A 20,301-nucleotide genomic window follows, 5' to 3' on the forward strand; every position below is an offset into this window, starting at 1 on the left:
TTAGTTTTTGTTTTTAAAAACTCATTAGTTACTATTCAACGATTTTATTATCTTTTTTCAATGGCATTTTTTATTGTTTATAGGTACCATTTCTTTCTTATTTTTTATGTTTATTGAGTGCTTCCAACAATGTATCCGCATCTTCGTCTGTTTTGACTCTCAATAAAACTGGTACTGGAGATGGTGATTCAGGTAATGGTAAACAAACCAACATTATCGTGTTTTTGTTCATACGTTTTGTTGGAATACTTTCAGTTAATAAAGTATTAATTAATAAATTTCCCAAAGAAGTTTCTGCACGTACTAGTAATTGTATTTTTTCATTTGGAGTTGGTTTTAGAAATAATGTTCCAATACCTCGATCAGTAAAATTACCATCCTTTTTAATAAACACTTTGCATCTGTAAAAAATATGGAAATACATTGCATTAAATTTAAACTTTAACTTTAAATCAATGCATTTTTTGTGCATTTATTACATAAAATGTTAAATACCTTTGTTCGAATATGGCACCTTCTTCTGTTACTGGTTTGAAGTTTGCTTTTGGTGGCTCTTCATCTTCATCATCTTTTCCTTCGTTATCTTCAGGTTCCTGTGGCTTTACCATTTCAACTCCAAATGTAAATGGTTTGGTACTGTAGAATTATGCAATCATTACGATATTTCGATTATTTTTAAGAATCTAAATAAATTACCTTCCAAAACTAAAACCAGTTGATGTGTTACTAGTAGTGGAACTTTGACCAAAACAGAAAGTGGTTGTGCTTGTTGTTGCAAAGGAACTAGTGGTACTAGTGGTAGTACTAGCGGTAGTTGTAGCAGCTGTAGTAGTAGTAGTAGTAGTAGTAGTAGTAGATTTTGTATCTGATTTTGTTTCTTGCTCGTCTAATTTATCTGATACAGTACATGGTTTATTTAAGAATGGATTCTTTTCAGAACTTGAACTGCCAAATATACTTTTACTACCAGCTTTCTGTTCAATATTACCAAAAATAGATTTATGTGAATCTGAGGTTTGATCTGTACTACTAAAAATGGATTTACCCGTTTCTAGAGTGTGTTCTGGTTTAGTAAATATGGATTTAGAACTTGCAGTAATATTGCCAAAAGTTGATTTTTCAGGTTTCCATTCTGTTGAACTAAAAGGAGATTTTGAGTTTGTTCCCCCAAATGGAGAACTTTCAAATTTTTTTTCTGTATTTGAAGTTTCCTTGTTATCACCAATATGTACAGATTGTGATTGTGTTGGTTTCTCAATTTTACTTCCATGTTTAGCTTCAATTTCCTTAAGATATCTTTCATAATCTTTAAAAATTGGTGTTAAAATACAAAATGGATTTGTATCAACATGAGTTTTAATCCACTGTGCCACACTTTCATTTAATCCTTTTAACTTAGCAAAATATTCAGGAGATTTCTTAAATATATTTTGGTCTTCTTGATCGGAAGTACTGTTTTTATTACTAGATGTAGCCAATGATGTTTGTACTTCTGAACTTTCTTTTTTGTTTGTGCCATTTTCATTAGTTTTAGAAGTTTCAATATTTATAGGAGACTTATTGATATTTGTAATTGTTTTAGCAGATGTATCATTTGTATTAACATTAGTATTGCTATTAGCTAAGAAGCTAAAAGGTGAATTATGCGTTGAAGTTGTTTTGAAACCTGTAAATGTACCAAATGCATTTCTGCCAGTGTCCTGAAAAATATTGAAAAAGAAGAAGATATATGTTTATTATAAAATAAAAGATACAGAAATGTAAAAGTTTACTTCAGAATTTTGTAAACGTCTTTTAGCTTTTTTAAGAACACGTTTCTTCATCTGATCCTCTGTAGCTCTTTTAAATGTTCCTGCTTCTTCAGGTCGTTCTTCATCATCCCAGTTATCATGATTTAAATCTGTTGATGCAGCCCTTTTACCAGCCATTTCTACAAACATTTTATAATCGAGCTCAATACTATTCCGCTATTATTTTCCTGTTTCTATATAAACTAAGGTAACTGAAATATTTATAAACTCTTTTGACTAATGATACACAAATTAATGTATATATTTGTTAAATACAATAATTATTTATTTTATAAATTGATAAGAAATATTTGATATACATAATAACCAATTTCATATGAGGCAAAAGCGTAAAAAATAAAGGAATATATTATTAACATATATTATATTAAATAATCACAACACAATTTTACTTTTAAACAAAATAAAATGTTTATTTTTAAATGTATAAAAAAAACTTGCAGTATAACCTCACTATCTATTAAAGACGATGCTATCGATTTTTTTATGTTACTAAAAAATAAGTAAAATTATATCATAAAATTTAGAAAAGTAAATATGATTATAGAAAAAACTCAATTAAAATGAATGTAATATATCTAAGTTGAAGTACGTACTTAATATACATAAGAACTTGTACAAAGTTGAACGCTAAACACAGTTTTCAGGTTTGCGCATGCGCTTTTTTTTTAATCACGACGTACTATATACCCGAGGAACAAACTAAATCTTAAAAGGTTAAACGAGAAAATTATAATATTTTAAGTCCTATTTTACGTACTGTGTATGTGATATAAATTTATTTCAAACTCTAAGTACAACTGTAAGGTAACAAAATCGTCTTTTAAGTAGTTCTGAACAAAATAATCATTATAAACTTGCAGACAATGTCTATAGTTCAAACATAACAATTTTTATAAATATTTGGCCTAAACTTATTATTTTTCCGTATTTATCAAAATAGGTATGAAAATGCAGTTAAGAGATAGATCTTACAAAAAAAATTAATAATTTGCACACTTTTATAATTCACATGTTATATTTATTAAATAAATATATAGTTTCAAATTGCAGTTATAAATTAATGGGAAAAATCTAAGAGTATAACATATTTTGAAAGTTATCGCAATGTCATATTTGTTAATATCTTTAATCATTATTTTGTTCGTCAATATTCTATATGGTATAAAATCTCTTAAAGACAATCCTGGATTCGAAATAAATTAGTAAAATGATAGTATTTAAGAACAAACATTTATGCATATTTTTTTATAACTCAATTAAATTTTTATAAACCAAAGAGTAAAGATATAATATTCTATATTTATTAATCTAGCCTATAAAATAGGTATGTGATGAGTGATCACGTGATATACAGTCACGTGCAAATGATCGATTTAAACTTCATATTTTTCTATGTATGAATACACACACACACACATATATATAAATATATTTTTTTTTATTCAGCCTATATAATGAACATTTTATATATTAAATGTATTTTCATATCATATAAATTAATAATTTAGTAAATTGAAATATGTTATGGTTTATAAAAAAAACCATATAATATACTTTTTTCCATATATAATAGTCTTGTCATTATAATATGAAATATCGAGTACCTATTTGTTTAATTTTATTATCATATTCTGAATATTAAAAACATGTAATTTTTATAACTTTAAATATATAAAATACATTACAAATGGTACGTTATCATATTTAAATACAAAAATAAGTATGGAAAAGCGTAATAGATTAACGTATAATCCGTGTAAAGATTTCATTATTTCAAGTGAATATGTATAGGAACTAACAAAAGTGAATTTCTCAAGATAAATGCTAATTAAATTTAATGTGCCTAATGAGAGTAGACATCTTAAGATGTGTCTCGAGATGCGTGAAAATTCTGAAACACATCATCGAGTTTCACAAAACGAGCTTGTTTCCTATCATGAACGACGTTTGGTTTCGTAATCGCAAATATGTGGCGCCACTATCGCCGGCATTACCAACGTTCACTATCGTAAAAGATCTACTTCAAGGAAATGTTTTCTTTGAACATCCTGTATTTGTGTAAATTTGTAAGCGTAGTTCATAGTGGTTGCATAACATATGCAAACAAAGCACATAGCAAAATTGTAATATAAACTGATAAGCTCTTTCACGTGGCACATGTACCGGTTATAAGCTTGGCGCGAAAACTTTCTTTCAAGGAGCGCGTCGGATCCCTGGGCATACAACGCAGCGAGAGAAACGAAGAAAGGGAGAGAGAGAAAGAGAGAAAGATCGTGGGTAAGGGCCAGGGGTGTCAGGGGATCTCGAGCAACTTGGCACGTCCGTGTACGGAGGCAACAGTGCTGGTGGCAGCACAGACGCTCGTTGATGAGCGAACAATTCACTTTGGTGCGCGGTTTCGCGACGTTGTTTCGTCTCATCGGTGCCGTGAAATAAGGGTGTGCATATGTACGTACGCAACGAAGCGATAAAATGTGTCTGTGACATTTTTACCTGTTCGCTTTTCTTAAGTTAAAACGGTCAAGTGTCGTTGCGGTGGCTCGAAGAGTTCGTGGCTGGTGCGCGCCGTGCGTGCGGTTGATCGGAGCGTATACCGCTGTTCTCGTCAATTTGGTGGGAGAGTGAGAGTGAGAGGGAGGAGGGGTTTCCCGTCCTCCTCTTCTCTCGCTAAAATCGGCCGGATTTTTGAACAGGGAGGAAAAACGAATAATCTTGATACAAAAATATGGAGATATCGAAGAGTTTGCAGGAAGAAATACTCACTGTGCAAACTAAACTGAAAAATGCCATACGCGATCATCAGGTGAGTCCCGCGGCTATGCATGTATGTCGATAACGATTTAAAGATTGAGAGTACGAAGCCGAACGAACGAGTGAGTGAGTAAGTTAACGAATGATTTTTGCTTGACCAACTACTTACTTCTCGTAACACATTATTTCGTATCGATAGAAAAATCGAGATAGCATGTTCGATAAATAATCGACTTGGGAAGTGAAATAGTTTTCGAACAGTTTTAACGGATTTTTCGGGTACAGTTTATTATTTCCTAAGAATTATTTCAAAGTATACGCAAACTAAACACGTATTCAAATTTTTTTGACAAATTCTTTCTGTGACTCAATTTCCTTGGTATTCCCACGCACAATGCGTGTACGGACGCATGTACGCATCAAGCACGCGCGCGCGTGCATAAATGCACACCTCCTATACTATATTTACGGAACTTGTTATTTCGATGTAAATTCTCTGAAATTTTATGAAACGATCATCTCGATCAAAGATGTCCGGTTTATGTGAGATACGAACAGAAACTGATTCACTAATATGGCATACACCTCCTTTCGATCTATTTTATAAAAGTATCCCTTTCACTCGTATCGGACGTTTGTAAACTGTGTTCCCTCTTCGGTTACGTTGCGCGTTATCGAAAGTGAAAGAAGCGTAACAAGTTCCAAAGGAACTTTTGCTTGCTTTTAATCATGTTACAAGTTTGCACCGTGCAATGGTCATTTTTTTTACGAATCACATAAACTCGAAGGTGAACGAGTGTTCAGACCTTAACCTTTGTTGGTAGAGTGCTTCGACCGATGCGTCGCATGACTTTGAGAACCAACATTCTCTCTCTTTCTCTCTCTCTCTCTCTCTCTCTCTCTCTCTCTCTCTCTCTCTCTCTCTCTCTCTCTCTCTCTCTCTCTCTCTCTCTCTCTCTCTCTCTCGCACGCTTGCTCGCTCGCTCGCTCTACCCCCTCCCCTCGCCTTCTCTGTTTCTGTCTTTATCTCTCTCACTCGTTCATTCAGTTACTCACTTGTTCGGTTGATCTCCCTCTCTTTTTCTCTCGTTTACCCTAACTTCTATAGTCCTATACTTCTATATTCTTCCTTTCTTTCTTTCTTCCACCATTTCTTGCTTACTTTTGTCTTTGCCTAATTCGATATTTTATTCAACGCCGTAAACTTTAACGCGGTTATGTCGCGTACTCTGCACCTTTGTCGGTAAACGAAACTATTTTCGCCATATTTAATTATTTCTATTCTTTTTTACTCCGATACGTTTTCTTTTCTCCTTTGACATGTTTCTTTGAAATTCCTTTGCGCTTGTTCGATGACCTATAAAGCAGACTAGGAAGTAGATTCGCAAAGAAAATTCGGAAACATATTTGAGCAGACGCAGCGCTAATTCTTGTCAATATTCTTATTTAAAATGCTACTGTTCAACGGCTTTTTCGTTATCGTTGGAGTACGTTGTACATTGTAAACGACTAAAGAGTCAAGGCATTCTATCGACAAGTTCCGGATGTGTACGTTGAAGCAATATAAACCAATATTATCGAATCGTGCATAACGCGTATACTCGTTTTGTCTATTTACAGCAAACTTTTATTAACAAATAGTAACGCCAGAGGGATATGTGCGCAATGGGGGAAAGTTTGTCGGCGCACGATCGGCATTCTGCCCTGCTCTACCGACCTTGTCCCGTCTAACTCTTCGAAATCGAATATTTTCGTCCGGCCAAAAGTTGAAGATATATTTAATCGATACATCTCCGAACTTCGTTTCCTATCGATCTCCATTATTTTTATATCTTTTCGCGTTTCGCCTTCCATGTAATAGCTTCGCGCTTAATTAGTTCATAAAATATTTCTTTGTTGCCATTTTTTTTTTCGTTCGAACGCAGTCGTAAAAAAGCGATTTAAACAGCTGGTTAACGGTTAATCGTCGGATGGTTTATTATCAATCGCGAATTTATCAATTAGATCGAATTGGATTAATATTCGCGTTCGGCGTATTTGCGAACCGGATAGGACAAACCTGTTCTTGCTTGATAGGCATTTCAGTTACACGTCGATTGTCGGGAAACAGGTGCGCAGTGATATCGGTTCGTAAATTTTATAACATCTTAAAAGCATAGTTGGTGCATACGCGATATGGGGAAAAAGACTGATATACGACATTGTATACTTGGTATGCGCTTATTTTAGTATTACGTCGATATTTAAATAAATCTATATATAATACGCTTCATTTTTATTTTGAACGCGATTACTTTGGTGGTCGATACGATTCTCGTTGATCTTTTTCCCGTTTGTTTACCGCCAAGTATCGGCTAAAAGTTATCATTATGAAACTAAGTCCATTTAAAATAATTTTTCAACTCGAAAGAAACGGTTAGGAGGGAGGAAGCAGGCTTTTAGTCGCGTAAAAACGTCAATTCGACCGTTCGTAGGCATTTTCCAATACGATCGACACACAGTGTTACGATAATTGCGTCATTGCGCCGCAGAGGAGACGCCACGGTCGCGTGTATAAAAGCGTAGCGACTGTGGATGCTCTGAATCGAATATTCGAACTGTCTTCGAGAGTGTGGCTAATTCGAAAATTTTCTTTTCTCATTACAGATCTGCGTGGGCAAACTGAAGGATGACCCGAACGTAAGTCGCTTACTTTTCCTAATCCTACCGATCAATTCGAACTTCGTAAACACGTGATCGTGTATGTACGAGTATCTCGGAGGGATCGTAATAACGGTGGTACTCGTACCAGGCTTGCCGGAAAACCAAGTCTCCGCTACCAGTTATTTTTGGCGTTACAATTGATTTACTGTATTTAGTGGATGTTAAATCGTCCGTGTCTTGCAAACGCGTTACCGTTCGATATATCGATATTCTTCGGGAGAATATTTTTTTCATTTCACCTCGTACGGTATTGACTATCGTGTATTAACCATCTACGAAATTATCTACCATCTCGTTGCCTACGGAGTTATTAGCACGTTTCGAACATATAACGCATTTCCTATTTTGTACAGCTTCGCGCTATTTCCATTTCCAAAGAGGAATGATTAAGTAATAAACATTGTCGCACCGATTACATATGCGAGTTTCCATAATTAATCGTTATGTTATATACGTAATAGATCGGTCGGCGCGTGCATTCCGGTAAAACGCGATTATAAGAAATTATGCTTGAAACCAATTCGTGCTTTCCGTTCGTCCTGTTATTATTCCGCATTAAGAGAAAGTCTCATGCGTGTTTATACTTAGCGCTCTATAAATATGGAATATGTATCGTACGTCTAATCAAGATCGTGTCCTCTCTCGTTTTGCAGAATACAGACATCCTTGGTCAGATACAAAAGATTCACTTGCACATCGTGTCTTTGGGAAGGTGCCAGGTAAGTTGAGAATCGATTTCCTCGGGCCTCACTCTTTCGCTATGATCCAGGGCAGGCTTGTCCGTCCACGTTCCATATTTATGCCTGTCTGTTACGTGCAAATAGAAACGATATCGCGTGAAATTATCCCGTCGATAATGGATCGCGTAGGGAACGCGTTTGAAAATCCGGCCGTCCAGCGTGTCCTTGATTTCAGACAAACGAAACACCCGCTAACTCGATCGATAGACCCATCGCGCGAGAGGAATGTTTTTAAGATGGTATACTAATTAGGACGGTCACGGTATTATTTATCTCGGCGATTTCATCGTTCGATGAGGCGAGTCGAATATTCGCCGAAAAAGCGTAATAATTTTTCCTTCTTCCTGTTTCACGATATATCATAACCTATTACGATTTATGCATTTTCAATTTCACGAAAGGGCTTAACGCGGCTACCTTCACGGTGCATACGTATCCCCTTTCGACGTCGGTGTTACCGTGGAAACGAGTTAATTTTCGGATTCGAAAAGCGTGTAATCGGTCACGTTAACGAGACGAGTCAGTTTCGGAACGCATTCGCCACGAATTTCCCATACGTTATCGAATCAAGCGTCTATGTATCGACCTCATGCGCCATGCTTGCAGTTTCTTCGTAGGACGCTCGCTAGAATGAGTAATGCACAGTTATAATTAAATAGCGAACTCGTTGAGCGAGTTTACCGACCACCTTTCCAAACTTTGTCGATCGCGTGGAAGATAGATACGAATAGACAGGCTCTTTCATCCCTTTTCTTCCCGTTCTTTTTTCGTAAACTTACTCGACCGCATTATCGTGGCTGTTATATTATCATAAGTCCGCGTGTATCGCGTCCAATAACAATATCGTATTTCCCAATCGAGAGACGCGTAAATCGAGCACCGGGGAAACTTTCGACCAGCGGTTTCGTAGACCGGAAACAGCCGAACCCGTGGTAGGTTGCGCTTATCGAAGTTTGGAAAAAAGTTGCGGCGTAGGGAAAAGAGGGGGAAAAAGAAACGGGAAGTTGGTGTACGCAGCGCGGGCGCGGGGAATGGAATTTTCGTGGGTCGCATTTGGAAAGGCGTTCTCGAAAGGTATCCCGGTGGCGTTAAATCGTTTCTTTTTCGGATTCGCGAATCGACGGGAAGAATCGATAACGGGGCTAGTGTTGCCCGAAGAGGCTCCGGTGGATGCGCTTTGCTATCGCCCAGCATCCTTTCCTAAACATTTTCGCGGTAATCCCGTCGCCGCGGATGCGCTCTTTCTCTCCCCTTTATACCCTCGTGTCTCTCCCGTCTCTCCTGTCTCCTGCCACCCCGCCGCTCCACTGGCTGCCATTTTTCTTCTTTTTCCGCGTTGGCAATAAACGACCGATCCAGGTAGATTGCTGTCGGAGTAAAGGAGATACGTAAACGGATAGAAATGGACAAAGATGGTGGAACCGGGAACGAAAGAGACGGACGTATACACTGATACACGGGGTGGGAGTGGGTGGAGGGTGTCCGGGGAGTATGAGATGGAGAGAGATGAGGGACAGAGAGCGTGGGAGAAAGAGAGAGAAAGAGAGAGAGAGAGAGAGAGAGAGAGAGAGAGAGCGAATGGGACTTGGGTGAAAAGGAAGCAGAGTAGGGGCCGGGCAGAGGCGGAGGGGCTCAATCAATAAAATGTCCCGCAGAAACGTTTTCAGCTCTTTACGAAATCTCCGCGTTTTTTTCCCTTTCTTCCGTTCTCTTCTTCCGCTCCCTTTCGCTCTCCACCTTGGCACGTCCTCTCCTCCTGTTTTTCTCGAGCTTTCCACGCTCGTTTCACCGGGATCGCTCTTCCACCGTTGTTCATTGTATTTCGAGTTAAACGTTTTACTTCTGAAAACTTCTCCGAGTTCCTCGCCACCTCGCCGAGACGGTGCTCTGTCTTCCATGCGGGGGGAAGCCGTCCGACGAATCTTAAAAGATTATTAACGTCCTGCCTACGAAATACATCCATTCCTTTACGATTACGAGGGCTCGTTTCTCTTATCTATGCTTTTGCCTTTTTATTTATTTATTTATTTATTTTTCTTTTTTTCGGATATTAATTAAGAATTATCGCCGTTCGAGAGAATCGAAAGTCGATACCGGGAGGCTACTCTTGTATCTATGTGTCTCGGATGGAATACGGTCGCTTTTCGATTATTCGTTACGTAACCGTGCACAATTGTGTTCCATCGTCGAATAGTCGTAGAAGTAAAGAGGGTCGCGGAAAAATCTTCTTGGCAGAATGTACGTCTCGATGATTTAGCGCAATAACCGACGATTCGCACTCGTTCCTCGTAATTTATTAACAATTACCGCTGCTAGCATTCGCGTTGCGTCGCTTTTGATATTCGGGCGAATGTCTTCGCGGCTCGTGGAAAAGCTCGTTCGTTAAGAGTACGTTTGTACGGTTTGCAGCTTAACGACACGCATTCGTATTTAAACTATCTGCGACACACAGTCTGCCAAGAAAGTTTTCTACGATCATCATTGACCGAAGCTCTCACGCTCATAGTTTGCCATCTTAATACGCAGAAGCAAGTTGTCCAGCGGCTGCGCAAAGAGGTCGAAACATTCAAAGCGGAGAATGCGAACGGGGCGAAAGTTTCCATCGCGTCGCTTCTCGGCTTGAACAACAATAATCATATTACGAATAACAATGAGACAAAACTTAAGACCGGCAATGACTTCACCACGAAGAGTTCGAAAGAGGACTACGAGGAGATCGTTAGAAACGGGGATGTTCTCTTGCCTAGGAGGAATCCCGCGCCTACCAAGTGAGTTTTAGTATACCGAGTTGCGAATAGTTTGCACGAGTTGATAATGCCAGGCTGTTTTGCAAAATCTTTTATCGGATTCGTTGTTCTCAGGGAACGGCCCAGTTCGGTGGAAACGATTTCCGGCGAGGATGACGTTATTGAGGTTTCTATGGACGAGAATTCCAATGAGAAATCCGAGAAGGATGACCCGGATGATTGTAAAATCGAATCGACCGAAAAAATTAATTTCCTAAATGCTCTTGGTCTCATTACGACCACAACGTGCGCTGAATTGCAAAATAAAAGGGCCGAAAGGAAACGTCGCAGCACCGCTAATCCGCAATTTGTTTATTCCAGTCTCGAAGTGCCAACGGTAAGTATGGAGAAATTTGCAATTTTTCTATCAGACGGTGTGTCGCAACTGACGATCATTTATTTTAGAAACGAAAGAGACACTCGTACCTGCAATCTGGAAATGTTCCGCAAACTCGTCAAACGACCGCTCGCATGAATGGTCCATCGCCACCTCCTGTAAAAGTTGTGCCACCAAAGTCTACGTCGCCACCAACGCCAAGGACAGTGATGAAATCTTTGATTCCGGTTCAAAAGTCCACCACGCGTCCAAATATTCTTAGGAGTGTAACGGAAAGTAAAGTTTTTCCCAATAAGAATAAGGTTGAGAATGGACCCAGTCAGATTCAGTTGCCAGTACCTACTGTAAAGTCCGTTCATTCGGTTGGCAACAAGGCGGTTCATATACCAGGGTTACCTTCCAGTCTCACTATCGAGAGGATCAGCAGTGATTCAGCAGTCTGTATAAGTTGTAGGAATCCAGGTATGCGATCGACGTTTACCTCCTATCGTTTATGTATACCTTTAAGTCATTAATACTCATAATTGTCTGTTCCATTAGGTACATTAACGGTATGCGAAAACTGTGCATCAAATTACCACGTGTCCTGCCATTCTGTTTCACCGGCACCACCGAGAATATGTCCCAAGTGTGCTCTAATAGAAGAGGAAGAAATTGAAGACGGTGATGACGGGGAGGAGGAAGACGGAGGACGCCCAACGTTTAAAAAGGACGAGGAATTCGGTAAATCGTCCTTGGCTTTTCAGAAGATTTCTATCTGTAGTAATGTTGATCGTGTGATTGACAAAAAAGTTCTTGTTTCCTGCAGACACTAGCTTTTATGAATGTTCGTGGCACGCTTATCTCATTTCGCGGCGGCACCGTCCGGAATCATTCGATGTATAGTGATGTATTCTTGTTAACAAAAGTTAAACGAAAAAGAAAAAGATGAAAATAAAGCGGCACTTTTGGTTATACTCGATAATCAGAAGTTAGCGTACATTTTTATGTACGCGATATAAAAGTTTGTTTGTAATAATGCAAACAAGTTGTATGAAAGAAGGGCAGGAAATTGTGTAACATGGGTCCACAATTTCTAGATTTAACGTGCAACGAGGTATCGCAGCGTTGCCGCAGACTTTATTGAGCGTAAGCACACAGAGAGAATAAACGAGAGAGCAGCCTGCCGGAAGAAGTGTCGCGAGTGAGACCGGCTTCTCAAATACAGCAGAAGAATTTGCAATTAAGAAGAACTTTTTGGTCGATCGTCAGTAATAGGGCTCAAAAAAGCAACGTGTATTGAACGCGAAATATCTTGCAGAGGAGAAAGAGAGAGAAAGATATGAGCTGCGCAAGCGAAACTCGGATCTGAGATTGCAGGTTTACGAGTTGGAAAAACGCTCACAACTACTCGGCCAGTCCCTTCAGGTTCGTCCTGTGGCCTGCGTAGAAAGAAATTCACAAATTTTTTTTCATTTGGAATGCTGTTCAGTTAATGAAATTATACGCAAACATATTCCATCTTTTGTTTTTTCATCAGTAAGAACCTGCAAGATCTCTACGTTTTCTTCTTCATTTTGTATATTATTTTTTCAAGATGTGTCGATTTTTTGTAGCAGAATTATTTCTTCCTTTGGTTCGTACAAAAATCGACTTGTCTCTGACGTTATCATTTTTTTAGCGTTATTACTGTAGAGTTTACATATATGTATACAGGTATAAATTAGATAATTGTTTCTCCTATATGAATTATTCCTTCGTCGGATCGATTATTCATCTACAGTAATAATTTTATTCGTTAATCCGTAAAAATACGGAATGCACGATGCTTCCTTCACGTACAATTGAAACTTCAGTGTCTTATATTGAAAAAAAGAAAGAATTATCTATAGTTTTAATGTTTCGTCTTTACTTTTTAAGTCTAAATTCAGTATTGCTTATGTATTTCGTCTTAGTGAATCTAGTTTTAATTGTCGAAGATGATAGATTCGTGTATGAGAAGAGTTAAAGACTCGCGTATGTGTGTAAATATCGCATAGGTCGGGAGATACAGTTACAAATTGATTCGTTAAATTTTGTTCCAAGAGCATGTGCATCTTTATCCTAATATTATCAGATAGTAATCGATGTGAATTCAATATTTTTTTTTTTTCAGATCTTTTTATGACAACAATGTATGTTTATTAATTATTTAATTTTTCTTTCAACAGCTACAGCAACGCACGCGCCAGGAATTATTAGGAAAGCAAGAGAAGACGCAGAGATCTATAAAGCGGCTTGTGGACTTCATAAAACTGATGCAACTCAGAAAAAGCGGGGATTCACCGCTTCCATCGGCATCAGTCAACTTCCTTCCTCAACTTTCCTCATCCCAATCTCCTCCAATAGCGTCAACCAGTCGGACATTGGGTCTTCTGCAACAATCAACAGTGACCATCGAGAAAGTTCCATGTCCTACTCCTCCATCGTCCTCAACCAGCTGCCTCGATCGAGTATCGCCTATATCGACAGAGCAGAGCCTCAAGTGTCCTACGCCTATCAGCTACCAGTCACCAGTGTTCAGTCAGAAAAGCATCAATCATACCTTATCGTTAAAAAAATCACAGAACCAATTAGAAGAACGAGTCAGTCTTCCGACGACCAAAATCACGCCACAGTGCTCAACTATAAACTGCCAACCACATCAGGCTACAACTCTCGCATTCAGACAGAAATCGCCGTCTCCGACTCCGCTATGCTCATTGGTAAACAGTTGTCTGACGCCGTCAGTCGTAACCGTAAGAAGCAAACAAACCGCGCAGTACCCGCCCTCAATCGGATCATCGACGCAGAGAATCTCTCCATCACGGCCAAATATCAGTTGGAACGAACAAGTCTCAACGGAAGGAAGTCCAGAAGCAGGCAGCCAAGGAATAAATTCGGTATCAATCAACTGCGATCTGCCAGAGCCACAGAAATCCTATTGCCTTCCTACGATAGTACAGAATCCGATAAACAGCTACAAATTACAAAATCAACCGAGCCAGAGGAAACAACCTTGTTCAGTAGTCGTCCAAAGTACAGGCCAAGAACCGGTGGTCTTCTCCACTCATTGTTCTCAGGCCATAACAAGTCCTATATCCTCACCGATAATTCTCGAGAATCAAGAGACGTCGGCGCAGCTAACAAAGATATCTCAGTCGGTCGGCAACAGTTGTATCATCAAAGCTACCAGCTGGAATCAGGCGAACGAAACGAGCCTACGGTCCAATTACAACGTGGTGCCCTCACAAAATTCTTCGAGCACGTGAAATTGGAAGAAGCGCATATACCAGCGCCATCTAGAGCAAAGCTAGTATACAAAAGCGGTACTACTTCCGAAAGGAATGAACTCGAAGTTACCGAAATTGCGGATGAAGACACAAATAGTAGCGAATATGCCACCAAGACACCTCTGTCATCCAGCAACTTCGAAGATGATTTCGTTGGTCGGGAGATCAAACAGAACAATTGGCTCTCGAGCAAGATTATAGTGAAGAAAGGACAAAAGAATGACACGATTAAGAGCGCTGAATCGCATGATTCTGCTCCTTCAAAGTCAATCAGATCGAGCGACTTTGTCACATATGAACGTAAACACGGTAATACGTATGTGAGAGTTGAATGTGGACCTGACGACGAGGAGGATAATGCATTGACTGGTACGTTTCCAACCGATGTAAATTATACGAGACGCATTGGACCCCTGACGGAAATTGTATCTGAGAATCGGAAGGATCGGCAAGACTCAGCATCTCTGTGTAACGCACAAAATAATTTCTTGGAGCTTCGTAACGAGGTCTCAGTTCCTGATGATAAGGCTGATTCCGAGAGACAAGACTTATCTAGTGGCAGACGTTCGACCAGCAGCAGCAGCGGTAGCAGTACCAGCAGTAGTAGTACGAGCGACAGCGATACTCCGGAACAAGCGATGAACGATTCTATTAAGTACTCTCGACGACGATTATCCGGAAACGAATACAAGGAACGTCTGGGCATTACTGCTGTATCCCCGGAGAGTATGCAAGTGCTCGAGCAATTTGAATCAGCTATGCTGGAAACAGGATGTAGCAATGCTGCCACTTGCTAGAGTTAGATTACAATGCGGTGTTGACGCGCTGATTATGCTCATTGCTGAAATTTTTTCCTTTCGTCGATGAAATTGACTATTTCTTGAACACTAAGTTCTTCGTGTGGAATACGTTACGTTTGAGAAAACTTATTAAACGTACAGATAGTTTTGAGATAAATTCGAATCCGTATGCGTTTAAGACGGATTAGATTACTCGTAATCGTTACTGAGCTTCTTAGGCAGTTCCTATTTCCTATACTGCCTGGAGAAACATTGCAATCGTTCATGTATCACTGTTCCGACTATAACATGACGTTGATGATCGTAACTAAGCATCAGTACGTTTCACTTTATAGAGATACATTGCCTTACGATTATTATTCTGTTAATTTTGTTAGCTATTCGTTTATTTATTGATTGTTGTTCATTAGATCTCTTCTCGATCTTTTCGTAGTAGTTAACAATTGCGTGAGGACCAAGTGTGAATTTCTTCCAATTCAATGATACAATTTGATGAGAAATTAATGGAAATCGTGAATCATTTGTGTAATGTTTACACAATCATATTATACATTGAAGATTAGCTCAGAAAGATGGTAAAAATCTACGAATTATTATGATGCATAGTAAAATTATTTATGTAAACATTTTACTGAGTTTCAAAAGGCTTTGATTGAGCAATGATTCATTGATATATTCAATCTCGATGAATAGGAAACACGCACATATCTGATAGATACTGGGCGATTTGTGAAAGGCTTAAATCGAAGCCTGCGTATGTAAGTCGAGTCATATTACCATACTGCCTTAATAGTAATTTAAAAGGATACTTTTTACAATAATTTCTTATGGATAAGCTCGAGAAACGTGTACGTCTCAATAGACTGATTTGAATGTCGCCATATTGAAATTAAGAAGGACGAAGAGGAAGAAAAAGATAATCAAAACGCGTTACCGTAATCGATAACCTAGACGTTAAGGTTGCGTGTACGTTAAGTAGATAAAACATTATTAAAGCAGTTTGCTATCTTAATTTCGCGATGGAGGTACGATTTCTTACAAATGACGCGTAAGAAAGATTTTTTCCTTTTTTTTTTCTTTTTTTCTTTTTTTTTTTTTTTTTTTTTTTTAAATATTTTACATCGAAGTAAATGCCTCGACGAAACAGAACGTTACTATTATATTTAGCATACCATTTATAAAATTCGTAAGCATTTTCTTCGATAAACTAATGTAGCAGTATTTACTACATTTCAGTCTGCAGTATAGGCAGATGTCTTTCAGCAATTAGATTGTGTCGAATATTACGATTTATATAGCGGTGAAATAATCACTACGTTATCGTCGAGATAATTTGTCCGATTGAAAATTGGGCGTTAAGCAGTCGAGTTCATTATTCTATTTATTCCGTTTTCGTTTTTCCTCTTGCGGCAATCACCGCCAGCTTGTCCAATACATTTAAGTAGTGTATAAAATGACAAAAAAAAAAAAAAGGAAATTGTTATGCAATGTAGGCAACGAGATTAAGATCGAAATTCGTATTTTTATGAATAAAGTGAAACTGAAACACGATACACTTTAGAACGTAAGTTTATTTATACGCGTTAAATTTTTAATATGATTTTCAAGTAGTAGGATGTTTAAGCAAAAATTGCTTTTATAAGAGTGATTTTTATCGACGCAATATTTTGTGCGGCGTAATAACTTTTATTTCGTATATTGACGGACAACGGTGATGCAGAAGGGGAACTCCCGACTCGGACAAACACTCGGCTAATGATATGTAAATATGGCGGAGCTAATCAAGCGGCTGTGCCAACAGGATGCAAGAAGAGATCGGTAGTGCCGTGCGAGCGTTCGATAGCCAATGCATTTGCGCTGGCCTGCACACACGTATCGTGGCGCAGTAACTCGCGTACATATTTAATGGTCGCACGTTAATTGCGCTCTGTTTGCCCATTCCCCATTCTACGCTTCATCCCCATACCTACAACCATTCTCGTCACCCTTCCTCTATCCGCCCTTCTCCTTTGTTAGTTTCTGCCAGAGTTTAATTTTAACCAATTTATCTCGAACGCGTTCAATCGTTTATTATCGAAATCGCACGTAAAACACGAATCTCAGTGACATATATTTATTTATTTCTTTTCTTTTTTCCAATGTTCCCTCCAACATTGTCGTTCAATATCGTATAATTGTTATAATGGAATCGGTGATAATGTTCCCTTATTCATACTATATTTAGAATACGAATAGTTTACCTAAGCGATAAGCAGCGGAAATGACGAAGTAGAATTCGAAGATAAAGTCATACGTAGAGCAGTTACCATTCGAATGCTGACTCCCTAGTTCGATGTTTGGTCGCTAGATGGACAAATGGCGGCGTCATTTTTCTACGTGAAATTCAAATCGAGGTGGAGTTCACGCGTCTCGTGCGGGTCAGACGGTATTCGCTTCCTACGATCGATCAAATTGTAACTTCGTAATAGAATGTGTGCAGTGAAATATAACCACTTCCAGAATCATCGACTAGAGACCTGCGAGCAAAGCTATTGTATCGTTGCAGGAAGCAATCTTCGCCAAGAATGACAAAGGTATTTCGAGTCACTGTTCTTCCAAATGCTTGGCAGTAAATTTTCCCGCTTTTAAATTGCGTTGCGTCGCAATCGTAAAATTAAGACCTTCGATGCTACGACGATAACGCGACACGATGCGTTTCAATTCTCCTTCGTTTTAACATCTGCGTAAATTTCAATTCATCAAACGGTTAGTTTTTAATACGGTGGTTATAGAGATAACATAACCATAAAACACAAATTTCGTGGAATGCATCACGTGATATAGAAAAAGCGTGGCAGGGAGGAGGGACGGTAACGGTAATGACATCTATTTAGTTTGTTGGTATACTATGCTTAGACCAGTTGTAGCCGGTAATGATTCTTCTGGCGCTGCGGATAGTCCAAGTGGAACGTAAACTTCGAAGCGTGCCATAGTTTCTTCGGCTCGGGATAAACAAATTACAGTGAACTTTCAAATATTGATACTCATTCCTCGCCAAGCGACACAACGTTACGTGTACGGTAAGAAACGATGCTTTACCATTTGCAACATAAGACTATGATATTCGCAATTTTCTCGATTGGTAAACTGTTCGTTTTCATCGACCGTAGACGAACGTTGACAGCTACGCGTTCAAACAGATTTCGAACGATATAACGGGAGACTGTTTTATTGACCTACCCATAAGATTATATCGCATACGAGTATAGTGTTTCTTAGCATTCTTAGTGTTTCTCAACCAGGCTGTTCGGTGTTCTCAACATTCGGCTCTCAAATTTTCGACGAGACGTACCTTCGCAGACATATTTGTTACTTATTCGCGACTCTCGATAACGCAACATTCGAGGTTATCGAACTCGATTCGAAACCGATAGAGTTTCATCGCTCACTGTCCCTACTTGACGGTTAATTTTCGGTTAGGTCGTATTCACCAGGGAAAAAAAAAAAAAAAAAAAAGGGAAAAAGGAAAAAAATAGCGAATCTGCTCGTGTCGAGATTTACTTGCATTTATCGCGTTCCATTACTGTCGATGGACGATTCGGTCGCCATCAGCAACGTCGCCACTGCCAACCAGCATCGCCAGTCCCAATTAAAAGCCCCTCATCGTCGCTCCGAAATTGATATCGGGAAACAAAAACGCCAATTCCAGGCGTCTACTTCGCATGTTACGTGCACGCGTATACCCGCTGAATACGTATACACTCGATGATCTGTCTCGCGCGTGTGTGTGCCGTACGTTCTTGCCCTCGCGCACGTACACGCTCGCGCTGGTCTTGGAAGTGTTAATTGACCGCTGCCGGTCATTACACGGTTGATCGCAATTAAACACCGCAATTTTGCGAACGGACGTTCGGCTTTATGCCGAATTAAAATTACAGTGTTCGCAAAGTAACGCGCACCGTTCGTTTGCCGAGTTTCACGGATCGCGAGTTCGATAGATACCGCTCGATGTCCAACGAGGTGTAACCTTCTCGAGTTTCTTTTCGAGTCTCGTGAAACGAACCACGCACCCGGGTCTCGTCTACGTTTGCAATAATTGCTGCGCGGCGATCGAATTTCGGGCATTAACGTTCGTCGTTAATCATTACAGACCACCGGCGAGCCGTGGCGCGGGGCGGAGTGGGGGATCGCGCCCACTTCCCCCTCCCCCTCGATCCCTTGGTTTTCAGCGATCCAGCAGAGGTCGCGGTTGCGCTGGTGTAGGTAATGTATTCGGGATTCTAGTCGTGTCGCGACGTTATTATTCCGTCGCGATGTGTAAAACTAGTTGACGCTTCGTAAACCTCGATTTCACGCCTCGTCGACCTCTAATTAATGCAGTAGGAAATTGTTATTCCGTTACGTGCACTCTACGTTCTATGCATTATTTCGGATAGCTGATCGTAACGGCCGCCGGTGTCCACTGTACCCTTCACCGTCCATTTACCTTTCGCGCGGCATTAATCGTTCTTTCGGTCACGGATGCGGACCGTTCTTTCCCCGATTATCCGTCGCGCTGCAGCGAATCTCGGTGAAATCTTTATGATCCATCCCGAATATTGTCGTCAATTATAAAGCACCGAACGCGATACTTCCATTCGCTGGAACAATTCTGTCCTGTAATCTCGATATTCGATTGAAACAGACGGCGCATACGCGTGTCTTTCGTTGAAAGAGTTCTATTTGCATCGCGACTGATCCTCGCGTTCGATTCGATCGACTGCAGAGGCATCTGTCCGGTTGGTCGTTAAGTCTGTCCGCCGTGTGTCCGGACGGGAACGCGGACGGACGAAAGTTTCTAACGATTGAACTTTCCAGCTGCTGTCGGCGGTGGTCGACGTTCAGGCTCGTTCGTTTGCTAATGGCGGCGATAATTTATCGAAATCGGTCGAATAATTACACGGAACGTCGTCGCGTCGCGATTGTTCGCTAACTACGTAGTCAGATTGTCGCGTTGGTTAGTCCGGGCGTAAAGAGTACAGAGAGGAAGTAGAAAGAGGAATAGGAACGGAGGTCGGACAACGGACTTAACCTCTTCGTTTACAATATCGCGCGAGGCTCG

General features: G+C 39.6%; 2 protein-coding genes across 3 annotated transcripts; one reads left to right on the forward strand and one right to left on the reverse strand.

Moving 5' to 3' along the window:
- Window positions 1-97: 97 nt before the first annotated feature.
- Nup50 (nuclear pore complex protein Nup50) lies at window positions 98-2,480 on the reverse strand. Of its 2 annotated transcripts, XM_017910224.1 has the most exons (5): window positions 2,408-2,480; window positions 1,773-1,930; window positions 697-1,700; window positions 496-636; window positions 98-401 (listed from the first exon to the last, which is right to left on the reverse strand). In XM_017910224.1, exons 2-5 carry the CDS (start codon window positions 1,926-1,928, stop codon window positions 98-100), a joined length of 1,605 nt encoding a protein of 534 aa, XP_017765713.1. In that variant the 5' UTR covers window positions 1,929-1,930; window positions 2,408-2,480. The 2 variants fall into 2 exon arrangements, with proteins under 2 accessions (XP_017765713.1, XP_017765712.1); XM_017910223.1 differs by lacking the exon at window positions 2,408-2,480 and having other exon boundaries at window positions 1,773-1,940.
- A 68-nt stretch (window positions 2,481-2,548) lies between these two features.
- On the forward strand, window positions 2,549-15,218 carry LOC108554815 (serine-rich adhesin for platelets). Its single transcript, XM_017910213.1, has 9 exons — window positions 2,549-2,618; window positions 4,013-4,617; window positions 7,212-7,244; window positions 7,922-7,987; window positions 10,535-10,776; window positions 10,870-11,131; window positions 11,200-11,593; window positions 11,672-11,854; window positions 13,321-15,218. Exons 2-9 carry the CDS (start codon window positions 4,540-4,542, stop codon window positions 15,216-15,218), a joined length of 3,156 nt encoding a protein of 1,051 aa, XP_017765702.1. The 5' UTR covers window positions 2,549-2,618; window positions 4,013-4,539.
- The last annotated feature ends 5,083 nt before the right edge of the window (window positions 15,219-20,301 follow it).

The sequence above is a fragment of the Eufriesea mexicana genome, unplaced genomic scaffold (genome assembly GCF_001483705.2).
Source record: "Eufriesea mexicana isolate 0111107269 unplaced genomic scaffold, ASM148370v2 scaffold77, whole genome shotgun sequence".
NCBI classification, from domain to species: Eukaryota; Metazoa; Arthropoda; class Insecta; order Hymenoptera; family Apidae; genus Eufriesea; species Eufriesea mexicana.